Below are 12,287 nucleotides of genomic sequence, written 5' to 3' on the forward strand. Positions count from 1 at the left end.
CAGCTCTGGTCTGGTGCAAGGGGCTGGTGTAATCATGGATGCGTCAACACTAGTTTTAGCTCACCCTAGCCATGGTATTGCAGCTGACGTCTGCCCTGAAGAACTGAAGATAAACAAAATAGGCCACCTTAACAACTGATGTTCTTCTGAGACCATCTAGCCTGTTCTGCAAGGAGATGCCTCCTCCAGTCCATGTGAGGAATACCTTTTCTTGTTATGCACAGGACTTTGACTCCATTCCCTGCAGAATAATAACCATGATCATTTATCTATTGTTCATTCACCTCACAATACTTGTAGAGGATGCCTCTGCCAGAGAGCTTGGGGAAAGCATATGTCATGTTTAAATAGTTTCTCTCCTAATCAATCATAGAGGCAAGAAATTCCCATTCATCCTGAAAGCCATGTACTCTGTCAAAGGGAATTCGGGCACAGAATGGCAGCTTTTTGGCTTGTGAAGGTATGGGTCATGTTTCTGCGGTTGCTGAAACTTAAATCCTGGCCTCACATTTTGCAGTTTTACGGAGCACCTTAGTTGGGATGATGTTGTCCTAAAGCAGATCATGCTCCAAGGTTGCTGGATATCCTCTATCACAAAAGCTTTCTAAGAAGCTTTGTTGCTGTTACTAGAAAGCATGACTTGAAGATTGTTACACTGGCTAAGAAGGAATCGGATTAGACCATAGAACCAAGACCCCCTAAAGCTAGTAAGTAGCTTAGTTTGCTATAGAGAGGGCAGGGCTTGAAGCCAGGCAGGCCCGGGTTTAAATTTAGTCTCTGCCACTTTTACTAGCTATGTGGTCTTGGGCTAGCCATTTAATCTCTGAACCTCAGTTTGTTCATCTACAAAATGGGTACAATCCTGCCTACAGTCTAGGCCACATGTTGCACAACTCCAGGAGCACCATTCATATAAGAGGGTAACAGCATTCTTACTTACACTGACAGTGTTGTGAGAACAAAATGAAATGAAATGAAATGATATATCTAATTGTTCCTGCATGGTACCTGGAACGCCGCACTCTGTGGTTGCTGATGAAGACACTGTTGTGATTGCTGTCTTGTCCACTCTGGCAGCCAAGTGTGAATCCCATCGCTGGCTCACTGTGTGTGCTAACCACGTACCTAGTGTCCATGTCCGCTGTTGAGGTGGCCAACCTTGACGTCCTGTCTCTGGAACTTGTGAAAGGTCTCCTTGATAGTACAGGTTTGCAGGCTCACAGAAAGCATCCTGGGTGTGTTTGCCGCTTGCTTTTTCACTCTTGTGTCCATTTCCTTCCCCTTCTCTACTTGGCTCTTTAATGAAAGGGGCTGAATTGTACAAACTAACTTTCCCAGAACCTTGTCAACCAGATTCCTGTGAGTTCATCCCATAGAAGATACTGAGAGGAGATTGGAGGGCAGTAGAGGGGAGAAGTTAGGGAATTTCTCCCCCTCTCTTTCTGCTGTCTGTAATATTTCCAGGAGTGGCTCTGTCTCCTCTGTGGTTCCAGCTTCCGCAAGGAATCCTCATGACAGCCTCAGCTCTGTGGTCCCTGCTGCTACTAGAGGCCATTGCCTTCTATGCTCTGGCCACAGTACTTCTTAGTCTGTCCCTTCAGGCCCAGCAAGTCCCTGTAGCTGCTAATACGGAGTTTCCTCACCTTCCCCTGTTGGCTCTTTCAGCCCTTTATGACTGATTCACAGTATTAAAGTCCCTCTGTAGAATCACCAGGTTCTGTTTTCCCAGCAGGGTCCTGACTCAGATATTGACCTTATTGCCTACCAGAATGGCATAAAGTGGGTTACCTGGGTTAAAATCCAGCACTACCTCCAGAAAGCAATGTATCCTTGGGCGAGTTATTTAATCTCTGTGCCTCAGTTTCCTCGGCTTTGCACTTTCCTATAAATTGGGGGTGATAGCCCTTGGAAAATCTCTACCACAAGCTTGACTTGAGCAATTAGTTGCAAAACTCTCTAGGGTATGCTAGAATCACAGAATGATAGAGGTGGAAAAGAAATTAGAGAATGTTTAGCCCTTCCTCCTCATATATCAGATGAGGGATTGAAAAATAAGTGAATTCCCAGAGCCATACAATGAGCTAGTGACACAGCCTGCGCTAAAAACTCTTTTTCCTATTAATTGGATGAGTGATCTTTTCACCACGGCCCTTTGATGCAGCTCCTGCTGCCCCTGACCAAGAACAGAATGTTACTTTGCAAAGTGTTTGCTGCATTGACAATGACAGCAGCACTCCACTTTCTCTCTCTTCATCTCCCACTAAAATAAATTAGTAAACAAACAAATTTCACCATTTGTTGAGCACATCTTGTGTGCTGGGTGCTGTTCAGAAACTTTACGTATGTTATCTCATCCCCATGTAAGATATCCTTACATCTCGTTATCTGTCTATTACATGTTATCTACTCGTTATCCTCAACAACCTGCGAATATAGGTTCTATTATTGCCTTTCATTTATACTTGAGAAAACTCAGGTCCAGAGAATTCAGTTATCAGCTTGAAGTCATGCATCCTAGCACGTAGTGGGGCAAGGGCCAAAAATAAGTCTTGCTGGCCCCAAAGTCTGAACTTCTTCCTACCTAGCCTTCTTTCCTGTCTCTCCTCTGACACCCTTTAAAGATGGACAGAGGGTTCCTCGCTGTGAATAATTGGCCATATAGTTCATGTTTTTGTGTTTACTTTTAAAAGCCTGGCTGTCTTCTAATAGCCGTCACAGGATAGTTATTTCTCCCCACTGTGATTTAAATCTTTAGATACTGTCTTGAATACTATTCCTGGTTTCTGAAGAATGCAACATACATCTGTCAGAGGGTGAAAAGGGTGTCCCACTCACACAGTAAGTACACAGCTTGACCATGTTGTAACTCTGCAGCAAACGCATTATACCAAAGGGTTGTGTAACTCTGAGTGATTTCCAGAGGTCCTGGGAATGCTGTAGCTCATCTAGTACTCATTAATTTGGGACAAAGACCATCGAGGATTTTTCTTATTTTCTTTAAGGCTCACACTTGATGTTTGCAATTAGGTCTAGGGAAAAACACAGCAGGAGTCAGCCTGACCAAGCGTTGTTGCTCTCTGTGTGAACTCAGAAAAATCTCTTAGCCACAGAACTCCCATGTCAGCTAAAAAGACAAATAAAAATAAAATAAAGTAATACACACATACCAATGCTGAAATTCTTGACCAAAGGAAAAATGTATACAAATAATTCACACAAAAGAAAGCAGCATGAAGCACTAGAATTTATGTCTCGATATGGTACCTCTCTCCTCGTCCTGGTAGCTTCAAAGCTTCATTTACTCCCAGGTATTCCAGGTCTCAGCTTTGTTTTATTTCTCTCACCTCTACAAACAAAGTCCCAAAACTAACAGTCTGGCCATCTCATCATGCCATCTACCTGAACTACCTCAAGGGATTCTGGTTTTCTAAATATCATGGCACTACATTAAATTGTGTAGAAAATCCCTTCTTACTATAACCCAAATATAAGCTGTGTGCCCACAGGGCTCAGTCTTGGCAATGTTTTACGTTTGAACAAACAAAATGGTACAACAACCCAATCTTTCCATATGGGTTCTGAAGAACACCAGCTGGGATCCTGGGGATCCATGTCACACTTCTTAGAAACTCTTCTTATTCTTTCTGCCCTCCATTATTTCTCACTTCTCACAAGCCACCATCTTAAAGGCTCTCTTTATATTTCGTTTTTCAACTTATCACTCAGTAGCTCTCCTAAAATCAGACTCTCTGGCTCTTCTCTGTGTTTCCATTTACCTCTTCTGCTTAATTTGCATTCCTTCTGTCTCTTTTATTTTATTCTTTCCCAAACACAAGGTCCTTATTTCTTATGCAAGTCCACCATCCCACGTTTCCTGTATTCGCTTTCTACCATCACCTTTGTCCTGCATTAAACAACAAAAAAAGATAGGCATTAGCAGTAGGAGTGGGGAGGGGGTCAGAAATTAGAGATAGAAATCCCTTTATCTGGTGCGGACAGAGGAAATAGGAAACCTTGAAAACACGTAATTCAATAGTTCTTTTGTCCTTGCTGCATTAAAATCTCTATGCACACAACGTATTACATTTACTGAGCAGCTTATTAATGAGTTTAAATTAGCCTCATGCAAACTGTGGAGTTGCGTTAGATACAGCTGGGTATTGGAAAAGAGCAGTGGGCAAAGAGTGGAGAGATAGGAGCTGCTCCTCACTAGACTTTGCTGCTAACAGCAATGGAGTCTTGCATGAGTCCTTTCCACCATCTGAGGTCACTGTAGTGACCCCTGTCCAGTGCACTGCCCCACACTTGCTTTCTGGAAGAGCCTAGACCCTTGCTGGTGCCCTCAGGCTTTCATTTGTGTCTCTGTAGTGTTTATGTCTCAGTACCTTGAGTTCCTTCTTTTTTTTTTTTTTTTCCAGCCTTAAAGCAAAAATGCCTTGAGAATATCTGCAAGTCTGTGTGAGACCTCGAAAATAACACTAGGGCAAAACAATGACTTCAGGAGCTATGCCGTCATCCTGGCTCTTCTCCCAGCTGGGCTACACTTGAAGAATTCACCCAGGCTCCAGATAGATCATCAATTAATTGAAAGTGATTATTCTTGGAAGTAGCATTTTCTTTCCCTCTCCCGTGAATCTGCGTAAAACATTGAAGGTAGAAGGTTTCCTTTTAGAGGCCTCGCAATTAATACAGTAATGCCGAACTCCCTGCCAGCTTCAAAGTCATGGAAATGTAGTGTTCATGCTCAAGAAACTCCTGCAATGCTTGAGGCAATCCTGTCAATTTAAAACTGCAGATGCATGGGCACCCTAGCCTGCACAAACCAGTTCAGCCACAGAGACTCTGGCACAAGACCTGAGGTGACTTAAACTTGAGACTCTTGAAGACAACAAAAGCATTTAAGATGGAATTCATACTTTAGAGAGATTCACATATACTGTTTCTATACAGTTAAGTAAAACATGTACAACCAATCAGATTTGCCATACTATGGGATCTATATAATCTTCCAAGTCCCCGTAAGTAGGCAATAATGAAAACTTTATCATTAGGAGGAGGTTTAGAGAATTGTTTTCATTGACATCTTGTCTTGATTCTGTGTGTCCCACTGGGTTCAGAAGTCCCCATGAGTACCCTCAGGGTCAATGAGTCACCAGTAGAATTCAGAGGGCAGGAAAATTATTATATGCGCATTTAGCATTTATTACAGCAAAAGGCTGCAGATGAAGATAAGCAAAGGTAAAAGGCACCTCTAGAGAGAGACTAAGAGAGCCCAGGCACAAGCTTCCAGTGGGCTTGCACAGCCAGCATCGAATCCTCCCAGCAACAATGCTTACTAACATGTATAGTATTGTCAGCCAGGAAAGCTCATCCAAGCCTCAGTGTCCAGGGGATCTTTTGGGGTGTGAAGTAGGTATGCAGCCTTCATGGTCTGCGTGGCTGAACTTAGTGATTCAGTCTCCAGTCCCTCTAGAGATCAAGCTGATACTGCATGACCTAAGGCCCCACCATTAGTCACATTGTTAACAAAAACTACCTGTCATGGCACAAAGGCCCCAGTACACAGAGACACTCACCATGCAGGATATTCCAAGGGTTTAGCAGAGATTCCCCAGGAGTAGGTCAAGGGCCAGACATTTCTTTGGAAGGTGCGAGGTTTGAGCTCCCTGTGGAGCCAACCTTCTACTGCATCCCCACATACTGAGGTGCCCCCTTCATGGTACCTTTTTCGCAATGTCCAGGTTTGTGGTTGCTCCAGTATCTCTGTAAATGTCGGTCTCCGTGTAGAGCATGTGTGCTGTCTCCAGCAGCCCTGCACAGACCCCTTATTCCTCATCACCAAGGATGGCCTTCCCCCTGATGTGCCTGGTGCTCCTTCTCCTCTCTCTTGCCTTAGAGCTCTGCCAGGCAGAGAGAGGTTTTTTCACCCTTTTGTGATCTATGGCTGCCCTTGGGTGAGGAAAGTCACTTTTGGTTCATGATTGAAGTGTCAAGCAGTTTCCCCCATTGGAAGACCCCTGAGTGCCTGGCACTGCCTGTGAACTACAGGTGCCTGGGGAGGTAGAACCTGGACATCGGAGAGAGGAGCTGCCAGACATTCCTCTTTCTAGTCTTATGCAGAAAGATTTCTTTTTACTTTCCACAACACTTTAAAGACTTTCCAGGTTATGCAAATGTCAAGCTCATAAATGTATGTCGTCATGCCTTTTGCAGAGATGAAAAGGATACAGCAAATTTTCTGGGAGGCAAAGGGACTTCTACCTGGATAGGAACCAAGCCAACTCATTAAGTGTGGGTTAATTTGATTCAGTCCTTGCACAGATATTAATTAAGGGCCTTTGGCAGGGAAGGATCCCCAAGGTTCCCCAAAGAGTAACTTATCATCAAGGAAGGTGAAGAATGGATGGATGGCTTGGGCCTAAGACCAGGGCTTTTCACCTGTGGGGAAACCCATGTGGACCCAGTTACCCCATACTTCGGAAATAATGACTGAGATGACTATAACCTTTAAGAAGCTCAAATGTGGAATATCTCTGAGGCGTAGGCAGGGATCTGACCAAGCGTCAAGGACAAAGGCTCAGAGGACTCCCTGGGGCCAGTTTTCTACAATCTCACCATCAGCCAAAACAGCAGCAATGGCAGGAGGAAAACAGGACCCAGGAGTGGCTGATGACTGCATGGAGTCCAGCTGGTCTCCTGGAGTTCATGGGGGGTTGACCCTTTCTGAGCCGAATGTGTCCTGATTTAGGGGATAGCTAGGACAATGAGGAAGCCTCTCGCAGTGCTGCTGATCTGGAAGTACTACTAATTTGTGCGTATGTGGCCACCAGTGGTTAACAGATTAGGTAAAAGAAATGGGACAGTTACTGTATCTGCACTGATGAAGGAGATTGCGGTTACATGCATAAAGTTATTAAACGGCATTCTTCCAGGCAGTAAAGGTGCAGGTGCATTTCTGTATATTTCGTTTATGTCCAGAAGACCAGCTAAGCTGCCAGGAGAAAGAAAGAGAGGGACAGAGAGAAGAAGGGAGGGAGAGGAATAAGATGAGGGAGAGGGAAAGGAAGGAGGGGAAGGGGAGGAGGAGAGGGAACGAGGGAGGAGGAGAAAGAGGGAGGAGAAGGACTGCGTTTGTTTCTTGGCCCCAGTGCACGGTTCTGCGTGCTTCTGTGTGTGTGGTTCCCTATTTCTGCACAGGTGCGCTTGTGCTGTGAGTTTGTGTGAAGGAGACATTTAGGTGCCATCATAATGAAATCTACAATTTTAAACTCTCATTTAGAACAGACTTTTTCCGCTTATGTCTGGGTTCTTGTGAAAGCTTCACTCTCACATTGCTCCACCGACAGAATGGTAAAAGGCCAAGGTTCCAGGGATGTTGAAGGCCTGTGGTTTTCAATCAGAGGTGATTTGGCCCCGGGGGGACACTTGGCAATGTCTGCAGACATTTTTGGTTTTCACAAGGGAGGGAGTACTACTGGCATCTGTTGAGTAGAGACCTGGGATGTTGCAATGCTTGGAACAACTACTACAAAGAAAAGAATAATTTGGACCAAATGCCAACAGTACTAAGATTAAGTTACTCCATTGTAAGTTATGGGGAGAAAATGATCCTTCTCAAAACCCCATGATATGTCTCAAACAAGATACCTATGCAGATTGTTATGCCTTAGCGTTGCTCAGGCATAATAACAATCTCAGCTATGCTCTTGAGATGCTGAAAAGGTGGATTTTGATACACTGAGCCACAGATGCCCCTGTGCTTAGTCAATTTAGAGATGGTGAGTCTTCTGTGCTAATGAGAAAGGATTACAGACCATGCATCTTCATTCCTGAAATCACATGAGATGCTGAACAATAGTTAATGAGCTACAAACACAGGACTCAGTGCACGAGAGTAACTATTATTTGAAGAAGCTTTTCAATGAGTTCTTCCATAGAGGCTCAAGTGTGCCTTGATTTAATCGTCTGAGGAGTCCTGCTTCTGCAGGAGGCGGCCATAGAGTGAGCAACTCAGAGGGTTCACAGTCAGGCTAACCTGCATCCCAGAAAGCTGCCATCACACGTGAGCATCTACAAATGCCTCAACCTCAACGATACCTTTTTTTTTTCTCGTCTGTCAAATAGAGCTAATTCATTGTTGCTCCTAGGATTATGAAAGCAGCAATGGTAGAGCTGCTGCAGGGATGATGAGGGCAAAATTCTATAAAATATTTGTGGTACATTACACACACTCAATAAATGCCAGTTCTTCTTGTTAAAATCAGGAAAGAAAATAGTTCACAAGGGGACATGAAGAAGCGACAAAAAGAACTGGGACTTAATGAGCCCCCATACCACACACTGTACATGGCTTTCCTCATCCTCACAATCCTAGTAGAATTAAGCCCATTTAACAGATGTGGAAGCTAAGGCTGAGCAGTGCCTAGCTCAAGGCCCCAGTGGTACTTCATAACTGGGCTGGCAGGGGAATGGAAGTGGAACCTAGGGTGTCTGATTATGAAGCTCCACCTCACCCTACCCCACAGCTTGGGCAGAAAAGCCCTAAAAGAAAGAGGCATCAAATTCCCAGGTCTGAGGCCAAGAACATATAAGAAGAATCACCCTAGAGATCCTCTTGCAAAAGAATTAACTAGACCAGACAAAGCCAGCCCTTTATCCTGCAGGAGAGCCCACGTGATGTTCATCAGTCTTTCATCCCCCGAGAGTTCCCATGATGACCCTGAGACAAAATCCATGGGCCTCTTATCCTTTGAGGTGAGGTGGGGTAGAACAGGGGACGCATTGTTCTTTAATTAGAGCCTGGGTCTCCTCTGAGGCTCAAGATGGGGCCTCTTAATATGGAGCCTTCACCTGTTCCAAGCTATAGTATTATGATGCTTGGAACAGGCAGCCCACCTGCCAGCATTCATGAAAGGCTGCCTTTTTGATGTGAGGAGTAGGGAGACGCATCACATGGCTAAGGGTCTTTCCTTGGGGTATAAAGGACTCAGTCTGCACCTGTTCACAGCCTAGCACCGTTCATCCAGTGCACTCCGGTGGATCCCTCACGGTAGGCACTTGTTCTTCCTCATGGTTGGGGAGACAGAGAGCAGGGGAGGGAGGGAGGGAGATAGAAAGAGAGCAAGAGAGGGAAGGAAATGAGTGGGAGAAGAGAAGGAGGGAGGGAGAAAAGGAAGGAGAGGGAGAGGGAGGTATTGAGGAAATGAGAGGGAAATGAGTGGGAGAAGGAAGGTAGGGAAGAAAAGAGGGAGAGATAGATGAAGGAAGAAAAGAAGGGAGAAGAGAGGGAAGGTGGGAGGGAGGGAGAGAGGGAAAGGGAGAGGAAGAGAGAGAAGAATGGAGGGGAAATGAAGAGATAAATGAATGGAGGATAAGGTGGGAGGCGATGGATGCTCTTAGGGTTGTCTGAGACCTGGATGTTGCTCCAGGATATAGCTAGAAACACAGATCACTCAGCCTGTCCATGAAAATATGCAATGCCAGACAGACAGCACCTGGTGAATTTACCTGGGGGGAAAATCCACCACTTCACATTAGTGAGGATCCTACAAGCCTGTGTGGGCCAGTGACCCTGCCCAGGGCGCCTGGTGTGGAAACACTACCAGCATTTATTAGGGGCCGTCCTCCCTGAGCACTTAGCACATGCTAGGCCTGGTGTTCTCCCTTTGTAAGACTTACCACATTGAACTCTCATGATTCCCTGATGAGAAAACACCATTTAGGCATTTCGCTGCCCAGGAAAATGAGTTCCAGGCACCTTCAGTACCTGACTCAGAGTACTTGACAAGCAAAAGGCAGAGCCTGAACTCCTCGACCCCAGCCCAGGTCTGTCTGACCAGCGAGGCCTTTGGCTCAGGCACTGGCTGTGCTGCCATGAGACCAGCCATTGGGAGACGGCTTAGGGAGCTAGAAGGCCAAAACTGGCATGCAGACCAAGGCGAGGCTCAGAGAGCCTTCTCAGGCCCACAGGACAGCACTGACCCATGAGGCCAACATAGCCCCAGAGGCTTCCTTGGGCAAATTAGGAGAAGAAGGTCTTTCCTCCAGGTAGACACAGCCAAGGGCACCTGGCTTGGCCATCAGGAGGATACTCGATTATTTCAGCAGCAGTCCTGAGCTATCCCACCCAAATACCCTAATGTGCATGTACCCCATATTCATGTCATCCTCACTGTTGCCCAGGGATGACCACATGCTTCTGACTGGCACCTTCTGGCTGGCTCTGATTTCCCTTTCTTGGTGCTCAGCCGGGGAGGAGCTGTCACCTGCTGTGTTTCACCACACCCCAGCAAGAAGCTGGCCACCCTAAGGGTCATCCTAGGCAAGCACTGCTGATAACTGTGTTATGCAGTGAATCATCACTGGGCTGCTTAGTTTGTCTCAAAGGACCTTGCATGGAGCCAGGACAAGTCAGACTGGCCCACCTGGGTCTGGTCATTGCTAGAGCACCCCCTTCTGGGAAAGGGCCACCCTGGCAAGTGACTCGCCCTCTCTGAGCCCCGGTTCCTGGTCTACGAAGTGAGGTGTCTTGATGGCCAGTGTCTTAGAGGGTTGTCACAAGACAGCAAGTGGGGCACACTCAGTGGAACACCTGACCCAAAGAATGAGCCAATCCATGAAATTTTGTGTTTAAAGGAATAAGACCATGAAGTTTATTACTTTTAAAAAAGTTGTGGTAAAATATACATAACATAATATCGACCATGTTAGCCACTTTTAAGTGCACAGTGGAGGGGCATTAACTGCATTCACACTGATGTGCAATCACGCCACTGTCCACCTCCAGAACTTTTGATCTTCCCCTACTGAAACTCTGCCCATTACCTAGGAGCCCCCCAATTATACCTCCTTATAACTTATTGCAAAAATACATCAGAGCAGAGTCAAAAGTTATGTTCCTAATAAAGTCATTTTGGCTCATTTGCATTCAAGCAACATATTCAAGGAAGTAAAAGTGGAATATGACCCTCTGGCCATCTTATCTGAGCTGCAGAATGACCCAGGGGAATGTAGCCCTGAAACATGTGTCACAAAAGAAAAACAAAGATGCACTGTGCAAAACTGCTCACTCTTCTTCATTCACCAGACAGGGGCTTCCATTCTTACAGAAATGAGGGAACAGCACAAAGGCCTTCATTGCACCAGCTACTGCTGACTGAGCCTTAACTCAGAGCCAGATGACACTCCTGTAATACACAGTGCTTTTGTGCAACTTCTCAATGTCAGGTAGTGTTGTAAGTGCCTCACAAAGATGAACTCATTTCAGTCTTCACAGTAACCTCACAGGTGAGTCTGTCATTATGATAATGACACTGGACTGGGAGCCAAGAGGCCTGGGAAGTGGGACATTCTTGCGATGATTTGCCAGGCTCTGAGCCTCAATGATGTCATCTGCGTAGTTAGAGCTTGGATCAGAAGACTCAATGCCCCTCCAAGTTCAGACATGCTGGCAACCTGTCATGGTGTGATCTTAACAATAAAATACCTGACATACTAAGTGGCAGAAAGTGACTACATTGTCCAAGTTCGCATTGGCCTCCTTCGTGTGGGTGTTATTTCAATGAGGCCTCTGGGCTCCTCTGAAGTGCCTTCTACTGCTAACCAGAAGTTTCCAGGGCATACCACTTTACATTTGGAGACCTCTTATGTCTCCTCCTTAATTTTCAGCCTTGTTTCATGGCCTGAGAAGGAATCATTCAGAACTGAATTTCCACCAAACAGTCAGAGAGACAGTCTAACCTTGAAAACCAACCAGCTTTAGGAATGTGTGTGGCCAAAAAATGCTCTAAGCAGAGCGTTGTGCCAATGAGACAGTGACCAGATTACTAAAGAATTCTTGAGCTGAGAATCTCAAAGAAGTCACACTCTGCCCTCTTTTAAAAAAGTTCATTCAACAAACATTTATTTTGCAGCCACCAGAGCTTGTGTTCGACTTTGGGATAAGTTCACAGAATAGTGATTCTACAACCTACAATGTCTTTTCCTCTGGGACACTTTCCCTAATACCAAGCCTTGCTCACATGCAGAGTGACCCACGATGGCCCTGGGTATATATGCAGGACCACCAGAAATATGGGGCAGGCTTGGTCTCTGGGAAAACAAATTTTACAAGAGCTCCTTCCTTCGGGTTGTTGCAACACTGCAGAGGACAAGCTTCAGAGTCAAGCACTGGCAGCATTTCAGCATCTAGTTGACCTCCCCCGGCCAAATACTTTTGTGCAGTGCACAACATGTACAACCCTATCCAGCAGCCCTGTGTGTGCCACTAGGGTAGCATGGATCAAAAT

General features: G+C 45.6%; 1 protein-coding gene across 1 annotated transcript in view; it reads left to right on the top strand.

The window, feature by feature from the left end:
• The window catches only part of HHLA1 (HERV-H LTR-associating 1), a 36,808-nt gene extending 32,346 nt beyond the window's left edge, over positions 1-4,462 (top strand). Inside the window, exons 14-15 of the mRNA XM_017499653.2 lie at positions 2,756-2,838; positions 4,419-4,462. Coding sequence (XP_017355142.1) covers positions 2,756-2,838; positions 4,419-4,462 — 127 coding nt within the window. The remainder of the gene's footprint in view (positions 1-2,755; positions 2,839-4,418) is intronic.
• Positions 4,463-12,287: the final 7,825 nt, after the last annotated feature.

This window comes from Cebus imitator, unplaced genomic scaffold (assembly GCF_001604975.1).
Source record: "Cebus imitator isolate Cc_AM_T3 unplaced genomic scaffold, Cebus_imitator-1.0 Scaffold13, whole genome shotgun sequence".
Classification (NCBI taxonomy): Eukaryota; Metazoa; Chordata; class Mammalia; order Primates; family Cebidae; genus Cebus; species Cebus imitator.